At 37.6% G+C, this 17118-nt stretch overlaps 1 protein-coding gene across 2 annotated transcripts in view; it reads left to right on the top strand.

Moving 5' to 3' along the window:
• Positions 1–17118, top strand: part of ZNF451 (zinc finger protein 451) — an 87214-nt gene that overhangs the window by 14017 nt on the left and 56079 nt on the right. For both annotated transcript variants that reach the window (XM_059078124.2, XM_067005893.1), the window contains exon 4: positions 13425–13550. In XM_059078124.2, coding sequence (XP_058934107.1) covers positions 13425–13550 — 126 coding nt within the window. The remainder of the gene's footprint in view (positions 1–13424; positions 13551–17118) is intronic.

Genomic DNA, 17118 nt, shown 5'->3' with positions numbered 1-17118 from the left:
TCTATATCTAGGTTCTAGGTTTCTGATTGAACCATTTGTCTCATGTCTAACCTTGTTCTTAGCCATAGTAACACAACTTCAATTTGATAAGTGGGTGTGTTTACTCGGTAATAAGTAACAGGACATTAGGAAAATGAGTACATTTGTTGACACTTTATCTTTTTTTTTTTTTTAAGACTGTGTGACAGCTTATCAGTGTAATTGCATTTAAACATTATTATTATTATTATTATTATTATTATTATTATTATTTACTGTGTGGCAGCTTCTTTATCAGTATAATTCCATTTATTTACCTAGCCCTCAAAATGACTTTTTGAGGGGAGCATAAACTCAGGCTACTTGGGTACTGTTTAGTATATTACATTACTGTTATACCAATAATTTACTGAATGATACCTAAGTGACCTGATTGATAATGTCCTTAAGGGCCTGCTCCATCCAGGATAACCTCTCAGGTACCGTAAACAAGGAGGTTGGAATCGTCGCAATCCAGAATCCCTTCTAGCTGTAAACTTGGATACAGAGTTAAATGACGTGGATGAACAGAGTTAAATGGCACATTCAGTATTCTTGAGGACATACTTAATTGGGATTCTGGTAAAGGTTAGAAATTATGGATTAGATCTTTGTAGAAATAGTTTAATGACTGCAATAACTGAAAACTTTTTTTTTTCTTTTAATGTGAGGCATGTTTTGCCCTGACTTGCACTGTTCAGTTCCATTGTCTTTTGAAATTTACCATTCTTACTTAAGTGTTAGTAGCTAGTCCAGTATTTGACTGTCAGATCTGTATGCATCTCCTTCCTGTCATTTAGTTGGCTGGACCTATTCTATATAGTTTTTCATTAGTGTTTACACCAATCAGGTCTTCATTTTTCACTTAAGAAAATAAACAGGTGGAAGTCGTCAGTAAGCTGATGACGAGATCACTGTATTGAATGCAAATCTTTCAGTTGTTTATCCAGATATAACAAGTTTTGTAAGCCATTAAAATATGTTATGGAATGTCTCTTCCTGGATTAATGATGAGAATATTGTTTTATTAAATCTTTTTTTCTTGTATTGATTAGTGGGATGATATCTTTGTACTACTTTGTCTTTTCATTTGCTTGACTTTATTAAGAATGAAACCTTTTTTATAGTAGTGTTTGGTACCATTGAGATACTACTCAAAATTATGTTTGCTTCCCGTGGATATATCTGGAAGTGATCACAGGCCAACCATGTCCTTTTGATGTTAGCATCTCAGTTATTTCATTCTTTGTATTGGGTCTTTTCTTTCCTTTATGTAAAAATCTCTTTCCAAAAGGATGTTTGATCTTCCTTAATCTCTTTGATGGAGATTATATTTTTTATTCTACCAGTCTATACTAGCCAGGATTTTGATGTGGCTTTTTATGTTTAAATACAATGCCTTCAGCATTATTGTAAGAGATTTTCTAGTTTTCTCTTTAAAATGTCCTTTTTTAAAAAAAATAGTCCAGTCTCACACTATTTGGCTATTGAACTTCCATCAGTTTTTAATGCCTTCTTGTTTACTGGTGGTAGTGTTTTCTCATTTCTGTATAGTCTTTGTGCAAATGTATTATTACATGTAGTTTGTGGTCAATTGCATTTTTTCTCTCTAATAAAAATTTTTAAGTTCATCATCATGAATTTTTAGTACAGCCCTGACATACACTGTATCTTTAACATTAATCTTTTTTTCTAGGTCGTAAAAACTTTACTGGTTTTGTTGAGGTAACTGTCTGTTTCAAATGGTCTGTTGGATTTTTTGATACCTTGTCAATTCAATAAGAGTTCTCAGGTTGTCTGTAGTTTCTTTTAGGACTTTGGAGATCTCTCAAGTTGTATTGCGTTTTCTAATATTCCTGAGTAGTGTATTCCTTGGTAGAAGTGAAAGCAGATCCTTTATATCTGGTAATATTAAAAGAAATTCTTTTACCTTAAATGGTTCAAGTGTTATCTTGTGGGTTCTGTTAGTAGTCCCTATGTAAGACTAACTTTCATATGCTTTATTTTCCCCATGAGCTATCCTGTGCTTTCTGTTTTCTTTCATTACCCATAAAAGTGGCTCTATCACAGCATTCAATTTTAAGGGCTACAGTTAGAACTCTTGTTAACTCCTGGTTTTATGTTATGGCTGTGTTTCACACTGCCTTGACTTACAGTGTAGTGATGTGCTAAAATAATTATGTTTGTGGTCCTTTTATCTATACTGCTTTTATTTAGAGAGGCAACAGTGATGTGGATGATAGGGGAAAAAGACATTTTCCAAATCACTAAACATAGTTTAAAATTTTCAGTTCCATTTTAAAAAACATTTAATTACATTAAGCTTTCTGCTTTTAGGTGTGCAGCCCATTCCTTTCTGCCTTAGGGAGAATAATTGTAATTAGTTTCATTTAGATTCTTAACACAGAGTTGAATGCATGTTGGTCTTTGCCTAATGGCTTATAACAGCTCCTGTTTTCTTTTGCTTTTGACAGAAATATATTTTGACAGATGTTGGAAGCTCTTTGATAGTATTGGGTCTAATTGGCATCTTGCTACCTGGGAAGGATTAGAGGAGAGAACCTCCATTGATAGAGCGTATATATACCAGGCTGTCTGTTGGTTGCAAGGGACTCTTGAGGCAGAAATGCACTCTTATTTTGCAGATGAGGGAGTGGAACTTATGTTAAACGATTTGCTCAAGTGGTGAGCTTTGAATATACACTCTGTTCCTCCAAGTTTCAATTCAGTGTTGTACTCAGTGGCCTTTTGTCCTTCAAGGCGCCACTCAAATCTTAACCTCTGAGAAGGTAATTTGTCAAATTACTACCCTTCTTCCCTGGATTTTGTGTTTATGGCAGTACTCTTATCCCTTGTTACTTGATGTCTTTATTAACTAATTCCTGGTTATTTCACTTGTCCAATCAGAAACCCTAACCTTCATTCTCACATTGAGTTTTCACTGTGCTGGACTGAGATGATTTCTGGATGCGTTGTCGTTGGCTTCTGTTTCATGGATTCCTTATTTGTGTCTCATTCATTTTTAGCACTGATCATTTCAGTGATGGTTCTTGATGCTTGTGTTTTTCTTTGTTGTACCTCTTTTGTTTGTTATATGCTTTTTGTTTCACATATACACTTAAATTTTTTTTTAACTGGTGTCTTGAAGATACTGGCTTAATGAAAGGAAGGTGGAATGCTAAGCACATGGTACTTGAATTCCAAACAACTTGATCTGAGTATTAGCAAGTCACTTATTCTCTGAGACTAAGTTTTCCTGCTCTCACCTTAGGTAATAATGCCTGGAACTTCAAAGCCTGATACAAATTCCCTTTCTTTAGTGGTTATGCTGTTTCTATCCACATTTGTAGATTTCTCATAACTGTGGGATGGTATTGGATATAAATACAGATATACCTTAAGATGTATTTAATAGTATATAATCATTTCATGTCATCACATCATGTTCCCCTTGTTTACAGTTTTTTTTAAGGCTGAACCATTAAGCTACATATAATACAAGCCCAACAGTGGATTAAGTCACTGAAAGATGTATTTAAAATAAAAGTCTCTTAAGTGCAAGCTACGAAATGCTCATAATAATAAGAAAAAAAAATGTAGAATGAAGAGCTAGAATGTATAGGTATGTGTATACAATTTTTGATGGATGGTATTTTGTCATTTTGTGTCTTTGATGGAAACAGTCAGTACCTGCTATGTGCAGGGAGGCCCTGAGGAAGGTCTGTGGATACTGGGAGTTAATAAGAGATGGTATATTCTCTTGAGAAAGAAATACCAACACAGTGTAATTGTCCTATTTAGAGGAACGCCTGTGATGAGTTTGGAACAAAAGAGAGGGCCATCTGAAGTGGTCCAGGAAAACTTTTCTTACCAGATGCTTGAGCTGTGGTTTGGAACGTGATTGGAGAAGATTTACCTGGGCTAGTGGAGAAACAGGAGCCAGACGTTCAGGTGAAGGAATCAGTGTGTGCACGAGTGTGGGGAACATCGTGTATCTGGTTTTTCAGAATTGTAAGGAACAACCTCTATGGGTGCGATTGGAGGAGATCAGGTTGAAGAAAGGATAAATGTACGTGAGAATGTATTGGTTCCTACCTATTCCAAGTGTACTAAGATATGTAGCCGTTACTTGTAAGGTCGTAGAAGTAGTCTGTCTAGAAGTTTCTTTGACTACTATGGACATCTAGGCAGTTCCTTTTTTTCCTTGAACTGAGCCAAATGAAGGCTCTCCATCAGTGCACCTCTAGCCCCAGGGACGGCTCCAGCAGTGACAACAAACTGGGGCCCTGTGGGAGAGAACAGCTTTGGTGATGAACAGGATGCTGCTGCTGAAGAGGGAGGGGCATCCCATCATGGTGGGCAGGTACACACTGTAGGACCACCTGTGGGCCATGTTCCTCACTGCAGCTCAGTGCGGCTTGTTTCCCTCTGCATTGGCTTACAGATAATTTGAGCGTGGACTTGGAGAAAATGAAGGTATTTCTTTAAAATGTTGCTTCTTCAGAGATTGGAGATGTGTTGCACAGGGCCTGTGAACCTTGTGCCAGTTGCATCTCCAGCAGCACCTAGAGCACATTTTGTCAACTTCCATGTTGTCTTTTCTCTGCTTTGAGTTTCTTTCCTTGCTCTAGTTGCCACTTTCACCTTTTCTCATCTCCACAATTCTTTCTTTTCTTACTGTGCCAGAGGTAGAGCAGTGGCACTCAGGGTTGAAACATTGTAACTTCCTCTTGTTTTGTCACAGCTTCATACTAGGAGATACTAAAAAATTCTCCTAAGTTCCAAGGTTGTTTTTTGGGGGGTTGGGTGTGGGGGGGTCCTGTGTCTAAAGAGAATCAAAATCATTCTGCTTAGGAGGGGAGTTTTACAAATACAGATATTGGTAATTAACCCAAAAGACATCGTAGGAAGAATCTTATTGAAGAGGTTTGGTGATATGAGCCTTCTTCACTGAGTAGTACTTTACAGAATGGTGTATATCTATATGTATGTTTTAAAATTTGTTCCTATAAGACATATGTTCCATGTACTTTGTATTTGTAAACAATAACCAGTTTGGGGGTGGGAAGGAGATTGCTTTGTACAAAAGGGTTGTTTCCTGGTTTTAAAGCTTTGCTGCTGGAGATGGTAAATAAATATCATACAGCTTTGCTGTGTTTATCTCTTCTGTTCTATCTGTATTTGAATATAAAATTCTTGAGGAAAATTGTTGCTTTTCAAAATGTTATTTGGGGTGTGGTTTCAGTTATAAGTTGGGTACAAGGGTATTCTGGTAAACAGAACTTATTCTGGGAGTGTAAACCTCATAAGCCCAAACTAGAGACCCAAGCTTTGAAGGGATGGGCAATGAGAAGCAGCCTTTGAAACTGGAGTTTGTATGAAGTAAAGCAGTTGTTTCAGGAATTCTGTTCAGCCTGTTGAACTGAAAATGGCTTGCCCTAATTCTTGATTAATATCTGTTTCTGTTATGTTTGGGCAATAATGTAATCGAGTCATTGCACTTCTAGATACAAAAAGAAACCTGGAAGGAAAAAGTTAAATACAAGATTATGTTCCGTTTAGAGACAAAATTTCCGTTTGCTTTTATGAAGGTTAGATGTTAAACTTATATTTTTAAAAGGCAAAAAGTAGTGATTTAAGCCAAATTCGTTACATTTCCAAACAAAAGATTGAGATCCTCGAGACTTTTTGTCTTTATACAGTCTTGTTCACTAGTAATTAAAATTTTCTTAATTTTATAGCATATTCTAATGCAGAAATATTAGAAAATAGAGATTAAAAAAGGAAAAAGAAACCCTCTAGACAGAAATAACTGCTGTTAACATTTTGATTTATAGCCTTCTAGATTTGGTTTCTTCTAAATATTTTTACAAAAAATGGGATCATTTTCACTTAAAAACAAATAAAACTGATATGGAAAAATGATTGAAATATATACATTATAGCTTCATTGATAAGTAGGATTTTGTGCTGTCATTAATTTGCTTATTTAAAGATTTGGTATGCATTTATTTTATGGTTCACATAGCAGATCACAGTTTCATAGCAATGTTAGATATTTTAATCGTTTCCAGGAAATCTTTTTTAGCTCATTAAACTTGATTAGTATATGAAAGTGTTAATTGCTTTGGTAAAATTTTTGCCTAAATAGTGGAATTCTCATTGGACCTTATTCCCGATGATCTTTTATGAGCAAGATTGTGAGTTCATGGTCAGAACTGGTTTCACGTTCACTTGAACTGATTTCAAGTTTGAAGTGGTTATTCGTCTGTAGCAAAAAGAAAAATCAGGACAGTGCAACTAGTTTTCACAAGGTTAAGTTTATTCGATAATGAGACTACTGAGGGAAATTTTGAAGTATTAGCTCAAGTTTGTGTCTTCATATGAAATGAAAAGTCAACAATGCTGACCATTGATATTAGTTCCTTTTTTAAAAATACCCTTACTTGACAAAATAAGGGAATCCTATATCAGGCTTTCCTTCCTCCCCTGCCCCCTCCCCAACTATAGAGACCCACTGAATCCCACTATTACAGGTTAGATATCAGAAGAAAGCCCTCTTCCCTTCCCGCCCAAGTTATCTATTTCTGGACTTGGAATTTTTGCTGTGACTGTCAAGCTCCATTAAAAGATAAACATTGTCCTCTAAAATAGAAGAATTCTTGCTTATTTTCTCCTAAATATGCTTAGCTTTCACGTATATGTGCACTCATTTATAACCAATATCCTTAATCTGCTGTCATTTCTAGGACACAACCCAAATTTGCTTTGTATATAAGACTTTCATAGTGTCCAGGGGTGAGCATAGGCAGGGTTGCAGGGAAAGGCCATATTAACCTGGCTTCTGAGGTTCTGGCACAGCTTTCCTTCCTGTACCCAGTGTGGCCCTCATTTTGTAACCTTCCTGATCACCCATGGATTTTGGTATGTTGGACTATGTCATTGGAATCATACCTCTGCTTCCCATTTTTTAAAACCATCATTTTAGTTAAAAAAAAATTTCATAGGGACTGAACTAGAATCTGCTTTTTAACCTTTTCTGGCTTTACAGCTTTCTTCTTAATTGTTAGGACCCCACAAACTTCCCCAATGGGAGGGGGGTGGATATGGAAGAAAAACTGACTCAGAGAAGTGATCTAAAATATTAGCAAATAGGGACTTCCCTGGTAGTCCAGTGGTTAAGGCTCCACGCTACCACTGCAGGGGTTGCGGGTTTGATCCCTGGTCAGGGAACTAAGATCCTGCATGCCATGTGGCACGGCCAAAATTATATATATATATATACACACACACACACACACACACAGAGAGAGAGAGAGAGAGAGAGAGAGAGGCAAATAGAGACTCTCCCCTCCCCAATATATTTCTTAGGACTTTCCTATGCTTCTCCCCTGAGATAACTGAGCGGATACACTTTCTTGCTGGTCATTTGCTATCATTGTGGACGCTTTAATATTACTCTTTAGTAGTATTTAATACAGAAGTTAATCCAGGGTAATCACAACAAGTGCTTCAAGAAGGATGACTGAAGATCTGTAGCTGCTAACATTCTAAATGAAACTGAGAGCCCATTATTCTTACCATTGGGAACCAATTCCATTTCTAGTTTGAGAAGTTCCATATCTGAAAGCCTGACCTTCCTTAGAAAAACTCCAAGGGCCTAAAAGCTTTAGACTATAGGCTTTGGGGGAGATTGGCAAATATAGCCTAAGAAGAGTCCTGGAATTTTGTGATTTCATATTAAATTACAATTCAGCATTGTGGCACTAACGAAATGGTGGAAATTCCCAAACTGAAAGATACATTGGCCCCTTTTCATCTTAGTTCTACAGGAAACATTTCAGACATTTTCATGTAGCCTGAAATCAGTTCACTTTCTGCCCACATTCTGACAGTACTGTAGCTTTGGTTCTGCAGTTGTCTCAGTAACAAGGTGGCCTGCAGTAAGGTTTTCCCCTGTGTTCTGATCAGTTAAAATTTATTTCTGAACATATTGATTCTTTGAATTACCAGTTAAACTTCTGTGCAAAATAAGGCCTTCTGTGACCTAATGGGTTAAATCGCTAACATGCATTTTAGTATCAGTGATCCCTCTGTTTTTCCAGTGCCAATATGTTCTTCCAGAACCAGAGAAGAATGTAATTCAGTGAGATGAGGCCAGCCCTCATTTTGGATCACTAACAATGGAAATCCCAGGGACTTGGCTTTCTGGAGAGAGTGAGTGTTCATAGATAACCTATTACTCATGCCTGGCTTTAACCAGCAACCTTGATCCCCAAACCCAAGTTTGTGATGGAAAAATTTCAAATGGATATCACCGTACTGCACATGCTTAATTTCTTTCCTCTTTAACACATTCTTGTTTAAAGTACTTCCATTTTGTCATTTTTAAATGGCAAAGATTTCAAAGTTGAAGTTCTTCCTTTCTCTAGCTACCATTTCTTTGCATCTACTCCCAACAGATTGTCTCTCAGATCTGCTTTTCTGCTTTCAGTGTCAGTAGCCAGAGTTCTTTTTTTCTTTTTTTTTTTCCTGGAAACTAACCCACCTTAGAGGGGAAGGAGAAGGAGATGGAACAAAATCCTGAATGCCTTTTGTTTTCAGCATCAGGGCCATAAGGTCTTTTGAGCCCTTCAAAGTCATGAAAGTTAATAAACAGATCAGCAGAATTAATTGGAAATAACATAAGTAATCCTGTTATTGACATAGCCATATAGTTAAATAAAAGACAACAGGCTACTGATAGCTAAATATAAGAAAAATAACTTTAACAACTTAATAATACCAACAGGTTATACTTACTTGACCTTTAAAAGGTAAAGTTCTAGGGCTAGAGATTAATTTTAGAATGAAGTTGAAGAGATCCATACAAAAGTTTAAATGTTGATTAAAGGGCTAAATAATTTATCTTCCTGGCATATGTGTATAGCTTGAAGGGAGTAAAGTTTTAGGAGCATACTTATATTTTGACTAGTGGATAACTAAAAATTTTTCCTGTAGGATATATAATTGCTGTATTTCTGGCATTAATTTTCATTTAGCTTTGCATCCAGAGTTTATAATTTACAGTGTAAATCAGAGGATCATTACTTGTGCTTTAATGTAAACTTTAAGAAGAATAAATATTATGTAAAGTTTTCCTGAATGAGTATAACGTGGGAAGTAATTTAGAATGGTTATTTTGTCATGGTTTGGGAAAAAGTAAAATGATAGTGGAACCATCAGTTCAAGATAACTCTTCCTGGATTAGTATTACCTTAATTACCTTAATTAACCTTAATTAAACCAGAACATAGCCTTCTTTCTGTCTCCAGAATATTCACATTGTTGTGACACAACAACATATTTTGTCAGTAAATCCTAATTTGTACCTTGTCTATCTCATGTGTTAACATGACCTTGGTTTACCTGGCCTTCCAAGCATGACTTTTGCTAGCGTTTAAAACTTAAATAAAATGTTATCTCTGTCAGGAAAACTAACACACTCTAGGTCCATGTTTAAATACTGTTGAATTCCTTAAATTAAAAATTCTTTTAGAATCTACATTTCCTTCTCAAGGTAGTACCCACATTTTAAAGAGATTAATTTTTTATCTTCCCAAAGAGTAAATTTCATTTGCTTTTAAGACAAAGAGATAAACTTATCTCAGGATGAGAGCTCAGATAAATAAATTTTTATGACTGTCATTTTTAATAAGCTGCATTGTCCTATGACTTGTAAAAGGACATTTTAAAGTTGGTAAAATGCCACCTACTACCTGGTGCAGTGGTATAGGCTGGCCAAGTGGTCAGAAAGTTAGTTTGGGACTACTTCTACCCAAAGTGATCCTGTGAACATTATTTACTGCAATGATGTAGCCTTGTACTAAAAATACCACCTCAGCCTTGTTATATATGCTCACTTCAGTGGAACTTCTGTGTACTTGGAAAATCATACCTGCTGTTTGATTTGGTTGATGCAACTCTGTCCCAATTTAGATAAAATTTGGATTGTACATATATGATTGATTTGCCTAAAAAGGGATATTTTAGTTAGTAACACAATCTTTCTGGTAGAAAAACATTTTTAAAAAATTTATTTATAATTAATTAATATTTATTTATGCATGCTGTGCCAGGTCTTAGTTGTGACATGCGGGATCTTCGTTATGGCATGCGGACTCTTAGTTGCGGCATGTGAACTCTTAGTTGCCGCATGTGGGATCTAGTTCCCCACCAGGGATCGAACCCTGGCCCCCTGCATTGGAAGTGTGGAGTCTTACCCACTAGACCACCAGCGAATTCCCTAGAAAAACATTTTTTTTTAATAGAAGCCCATATGATTTAAGTTTATTTATTTATTTATTTATGGCTGTGTTGGGTCTTCGTTTCTGTGCGAGGGCTTTCTCTAGTTGTGGCAAGCGGGGGCCTCTCACTGTCGCGGCCTCTCTTGTTGCAGAGCACAGGCTCCAGACGCACAGGCTCAGTAACTGTGGCTCACGGGCCCAGTTGCTCCGCGGCATGTGGGATCTTCCCAGACCAGGGCTCGAACCCGTGTCCCCTGCATTGGCAGGCAGATTCTCAACCACTGCGCCACCAGGGAAGCCCTAGAAAAATATTTTTAATAGAGTTTATGTTTTAGAAAAGTTTTAGGTTCACAGCAAAAAAATAAAAAAGAGGAAGAGATCTTCCATATACCTCTCCACCCCTCAATAAAGCTTCCCCCATTATCAACTTCCCCCAACATAGTGGTACATTTGGAATAATCAGTGAGCCTGTGGTGACACGTTATTACCCAAAGTCTGTAGTTTGCATTAGGGTTCACTCTTGGTGCTGTACATTCTATGGGATGGGACAAATGTAATAAGGTATCTACCTTTATAGTGTCATATAGAATAGATTTCCTACCCTAAAAATCCTCTGTACCCTGCCAGTTCATCCCTCCCTCTCTCCTAACCCCTGGCAACCACTGATCTTTTTTTACTGTCACCATAGTTTTGCCTTTTCCAGGATGCCATATAGTTGGAACCATACAGTAAATAGCCTTTTGAGATTGGCTACTTTCATTTAGTAATATGTATTTAGGTATTCCTCCATGTCTTTTCATGGCTTGGTAGCTCATTTCTTTTTAGCACTGAATAATATTCCATCTTCTGGATGTATACAGTTTATCCATTAACCTACTAAAGCTGCTTTGTTGCTTATGAATAAAGCTGTTACAAATAAAGTTTATGAATAAAGCTGTTATAAATATCTCATAACACAGGTTACTTCACTCCTAACTACTGTTTGGTTTATTTGCATGTTGTTTTTCTTAGGAAGAGCATTTCATCTGCAAAGAAAGAGGGTTTTATTTCTTCCTTGATTTGTGGTTTGGTGTCTGACATTAATTTGGGGGAAATTATTGGTCGTTATTGTGTCAAATAGTTCCTCTGTTCCTTTCTCTCTTTCTTCCCCTGGTATTCCCATTATGCATACATCTTTTGTAACAGGTTTTGGATATTCTGGGTTGTTGTTTTTTTTTCGGTCTTTTTTCTCTTTGTCTTCCAGTTTTGGAAGTTTCTGTTGACATATTCTCAGGCACGCACACCTTGGTGGTGCACACCTTGGTGGTGTGCAGTCTGCTGGTGAGCCACGAAAGGCACTGTTCATTTCTGTTGTGGTTTTTTTGATCTCTGATTTCTATCTGGTTCTCTCTTAGGATTTCCATCTCTTTTACATTACACATCTGTTCTTACAAGTTGTCTATTTTTTCCGTCAGAGCCCTCAGCATAGTAATCATGGTGGTTTTAAATTCCTGGTCTGATAATTCCAACATCTTTGCCAGGTCTACCATTCTTTGCTCGCTCTGACTCTTCAAACTGTGTTTTTTGCCCTTTGGTATCCTTGTAATTTTCTCATTGAAAGTTGGACATGCTGTTGTGGGTCAAGAGAACTTCGGTAAACAGGCCTTTAGTGATGAGTGGTAAGGCTGGGGGAGTGGTGGTGCTCTGTGTGACTGGTCTCAGCCTTGGAGAGCCTGTGCGCCTGGACTGGGAACCCTGGCGGTGCTTCTCAGGCTTTCCCCTTACCTGGGAGGGTGGCTGCAGTGGCCTGAAATGGCCTATTTCCCGTCTCCCAGGTCGGTCAGGCTCTCTTGAAGTAGTTTCTCTTGAAACCAGGCATCGTTAAGGACAGAACGCTCTGACATATTTCGAAATGCTTACTTTTCTTCTCTCCCTGCTGGAAACATGGTGGGATTTTTCTCCATTGGACACTGTGAGAACCTGGTAGAGCTTCTGAAGGTAAACTCACAAAAAGAGTAAGGTCCCCTCCCCATGACTGGGTCCCCCTGGAGTTTTAAGTCTTGTTAATACTTGTCCACACTGAGCTTCCAGCACTTGGTCAGTTACAGTTCAGGTTTTCCTCCCCAGCACTGGTCCTGCTGAGGTTTCCACCCGTGGGTTTCTGTTCCACTCAGTTGTGATTCCGGTATCTGCCCCTCTGTCTCCCATTTTTGCATCAGTCACTTAACACTGTGACCTCACTTCTACGGTGGATCTAAGAGAGGCTGTTAATTTTACGGTTTGTTTCAAGCTTTTTACTTGTTAGGATGGAGTGGTGACTTCTAAGCTCATTCCTTACATGTTGAGCCAGAAAACAGAAGTTAGAGCTATTCTTTTTAATCTATCATTTTTCTTACGTAAATACTGTCCAGGAATTGGTGAAAAGCCGGAACCAGGGGGGTTGGTGCTATTAGACTTTTAGGGGGTGGACCAATGGCTTGGCATTACCTTATAGGCTCAGAGCAAAGCAATGCCAAACTTTTCAATATCCAGATGATTATAAAGTAAATAAGGATGATTAATAGGTTTTGTAACTTTTCAAAAAACAAAGATGCTGGTGGGTGACTGGCTGTCCTACAAAATACCAAAATTTAAAAATATAAAACAAACAAGACAGGTTCTTAGAAATTTGATAATGATAAAAGTAATTAGTTCCTTAATCAACAAGGACCCACTGTATAGCACAGGTAACTGTACTCAATATTCTGTAAAACATGTGGGGGAAAATAATCTGAAAAAGAATGGATATATGTATCAATGTAAATGAACCACTTTGTTGTACACCTGAAACTAACACAACATTGTAAATCAACTATACTCCAATATAAAATAAAAATTAAATTAAAAAGAAGTATAGTTCTTTTTTTTGAATTTGATTTTATTTATTTTTTATACAGCAGGTTCATATTAGTTACCCATTTTATACATATTAGTGTATATATGTCAGTCTCAATCTCCCAATTCATCACACACCCCCAAGCCTCTTTCCCTCCTTGGTGTCCATACTTCTTTAGTACAGTAACTCTTTGGTAAGTGGATGTATGTTATTCCAAAGCTAATTTTGTTAACTAGAAGGAATGAAACTTGTTTTTTCTATTATAGGATAACGTTAAGCATAAAGACCATATTGACCATCAGAAGGATAAAGTTGCCTTGACTCTGGCTCGTCTAGCCCGCCATGTCGAAGTGGAGAAACAGCAGAAAGAAGAGAAGAATAGAGCATTCAGGGTATGTGGCTGTTTTAATTGATATTTTACCAGATTATAGAGTTGTTTATAAGAAAGTTAAAGAGATGCTTGTATAATCAAAAAATGTATAATTGGATCCAAGTTCAGCATGAAGTCTACATAGCTCACTGAGTTAGTAGTAATTCATGACGGCCTTTTACATCTGTTTTTGTTAGTTGGATTCTGCTCATATATGTATACAGACAAAAAAAGAAAAAATAGGGCTTCCCTGGTGGCACAGTGGTTGAGAGTCCGCCTGCCAATGCAGGGGACACAGGTTTGTGCCCCGGTCTGGGAAGATCCCACATGCTGCGGAGCGGCTAGGCCCGTGAGCCATGGCCGCTGAGCCTGCGAGTCTGGAGCATGTGCTCTACAACGGGAGAGGCCACAACAGTGAGAGGCCCGTGTACTGCAAAAAAAAAAAAAAAAAGAAAAAAAAGAAAAAAATAGAATTAAGTGGACTTTATTTTGGGGAATTAAAAATCATGGGATTCTTTAAACTGGTGAGCAGTTAAGGGTTTCTAGTTACTTTATCAGAGTTTATCAGTGCTTCTGTAGATAGAAGCTGTTGAAAGGTTATTTTCTTTTTTTTTTTTTTTTTTTTTTTTTTTTTTTTTTTTTTTTTTTTTTTTTTTTTTTTTGCAGTATGCGGGCCTCTCACTGTTGTGGCCTCTCCTGTTGCGGAGCACAGGCAGGCAGCTCACGGGCCCAGCCGCTCCGCGGCATGTGGGATCTTCCCAGATCGGGGCACGAACCCGTGTCCCCTGCATCGGCAGGCGGACTCTCAACCACTGCGCCACCAGGGAAGCCCCGGTTATTTTCTACTAAGTAGAGCCAGACACTTTCACTTCAGCCTCTCCCTTCAGATTATTGAATTAGTGTGGTAGAAGAGCCACTACGTGGAAAATGAAGCCTAATTTAGACTCTTGCATGATATAAATCTTTTAAAACCTTGACTTGCTTTATTTATTTTTTAAAGATTTTGGTTTTGATGTGGACCATTTTTAAAGTCTTTACTGAATTTGTTATAATATTGCTTCTGTTTTATGTTTTGGTTTTTTGGCCGCGAGGCACGTAGGATCTTAGCTCCTCAATCAGGGATCGAACCCATACCCCCTGCATTGGAAGGCAAAGTCTTAACCACTGGACCGCCAGGGAAGTCCCTTGACTTGCTTTAGAAGGCACCAAATGAAATTACCTTAAAGAACTCCCCCAATATTGCCAAATGTCTGTTAGGAGTAGAGTGTTGGCAAGTTGGGTAAAAAAAAATCCTACTGGGAGTTTAAAAATGGTAATAGAAATCATGGCATAATTTTACCTTGTATGTTTTTGATTCCTTGTTCCATTGCTTATTATAAAGGAATTTATATATTTCTGTTGCCTTAGAAGTTGCTTTTTGGGGGGACTTTAACTTTATAATGTAATACCAGTTAAATTAGAGCATAGTATTCTAATTGTATGTTTAAAATGCTTAATACATTAGTGATACTTTTGTTTCTATAAATTTATTTTATTTTTGGTTGCATTGGGTCTTCATTGTTGCACACGGGCTTTCTCTAGTTGTGGCGAGTGGGGTCTACTCTTTGTTGCGGTGTGTGAGCTTCTCATTGTGGTGGCTTCTCTTGTTGCGGAGCACAGGTTCTAGGCGCACAGGCTTCAGTAGTTGTGGCACATGGGCTCAGTAGTTGTGGCTTGCGGGCTCTAGAGCACAGGCTCAGTAGTTGTGGAGCACAGGCTTAGTTGCTCTGCGGCATGTGGGATCCTCCTGGACCAGGGCTTGAACCCGTGTTCCCTGCATTGGCAGGTGGATTCTTAACCACTGCGCCACCAGGGAAGGCCAAATTAGTGATACTTTTTTAAAAAAGGATTCTTTCTTTCCTGGTAGAGACACTATTCAATTTTTTTTTTTTTAATTTTTACAGGAGTGTAGTTGATTTACAGTGTTGTGTTAGTTTCATTATGATCAAATTGTTGTGTTTTTTTCGGAGAAGAATTGCTTTACAATGTTGTGTTAATTTCTGCTGTACAATGAAGTGAATCAGCTATATGTATACCTATTTCCCCTCCCTCTTGGACCTCCCTCCCACCCACCCATTTAGGTCGTCACAGAGCACCAAGAGGAGCTAGCTCCCTGTGCTATACAGCAGCTATGTATTTTACAAATGGTAGTATATTTATGTCAAACCTAATCTCTCAGTTCGTCCCACCCTCCTGTTCCCCACACTGTGTCCACAAGTCCATTCTCTACATCTCTATTCCTGCCCTACAAATAGGTTCCTCTGTACCATTTTTAGATTCCATGTAATATGTGTTAATATATGGTATTTGTTTTTCTCTTTCTGGCTTACTTCACTCTATATGAAAGACTCTAGGTCCATCCACATCTCTAAAAATGACCCAATGTTGTTCCTTTATATGGTTGAGTAATAGTCCATTGTATATGCATACCACAGCTTCATTATCCATTCATCTATCATTGGACATTTAGGTTGTTTCCATGTTCTGACGATTGTAATAGTATTGCAATGAACATTGGGGTACATGTGTCTTTTTGAATTATGGCTTTCTCAGGTTATATGCCCAGTAGTGGGATTGCTGGGTCATATGGTAATTCTATTTCTAATTTTTTAAGGAAGCTCCATGCTATTCTCCATAGTGACTGTATCAATTTACATTCCCACCAACAGTGCAAAAGGGTTCGCTTTTTCTCCACACCCTCTCCAACATTTATTGTTTGTAGATTTTTTGATGATGGCTGTTCTGACCCGTATGAGGTGATACCTCATTGTAGTTTTGATTTGCATTTCTCTAATAATTAGTGATGTTGAGCATCTTTTCATGTGCCTCTTTGCCATCTGTATGTCTTCTTTGGTGAAATGTCTGTTTAGGTCTTCTGCCCATTTTTTGATTGGTTTGTTTGCTTTTTAAATATTGAGCTGCATGAGCTGTTTCTATATTTTGGAGATTAATCCTTTGTCCATTGCTTCATTTGCAAGTATTTTCTCCCATTCTGAGGGCTGTCTTTTCGTCTTGTTTTTGGTTTCCTTTGCTGTGCAAAAGTCTTAAAGTTTAATTAGGTCCCATATGTTTATTTTTGTTTTTATTTTCATTACTCTAGGAGGTGGGTCAAAAAAGATCTTGCTGTGGTTTATGTCAAAGAGTGTTTTTCCTATGTTTTTCTCTAAGAGTTTTATAGTGTCTGGTCTTACGTTTAGGTCTTTAATCCGTTTTGAGTTTAGTTTTGTATATGGTGTTCGGTATTGTTCTAATTTCATTCTTTTACATGTAGCTGTCCAGTTTTCCCAGCCCCACTTATTGAAGAGGCTGTCTTTTTGCCATTGTATTGTTCTTGTCTCCTTTGTCATAAATTAGGTGACCATATTGTGCATGGGTTTATCTCTGGGCTTTCTCCTGTTCCATTGATCTGTATTTCTGTTTTTTTGCTGGTACCATAATGTCTTGATTACTGTAGCTTTGTAGTATAGTTTGAAGTCAGGGAGCCTGTTTCCTCCAGCTCTGTTTTTCTTTCTCAAGATTGCTTTGGCTACTTGGGGTCTTTTGTGTTTCCA

Source organism: Kogia breviceps, chromosome 10 (genome assembly GCF_026419965.1).
Source record: "Kogia breviceps isolate mKogBre1 chromosome 10, mKogBre1 haplotype 1, whole genome shotgun sequence".
Classification (NCBI taxonomy): Eukaryota; Metazoa; Chordata; class Mammalia; order Artiodactyla; family Physeteridae; genus Kogia; species Kogia breviceps.
This window is presented reverse-complemented; position numbering and strand designations above follow the sequence as displayed.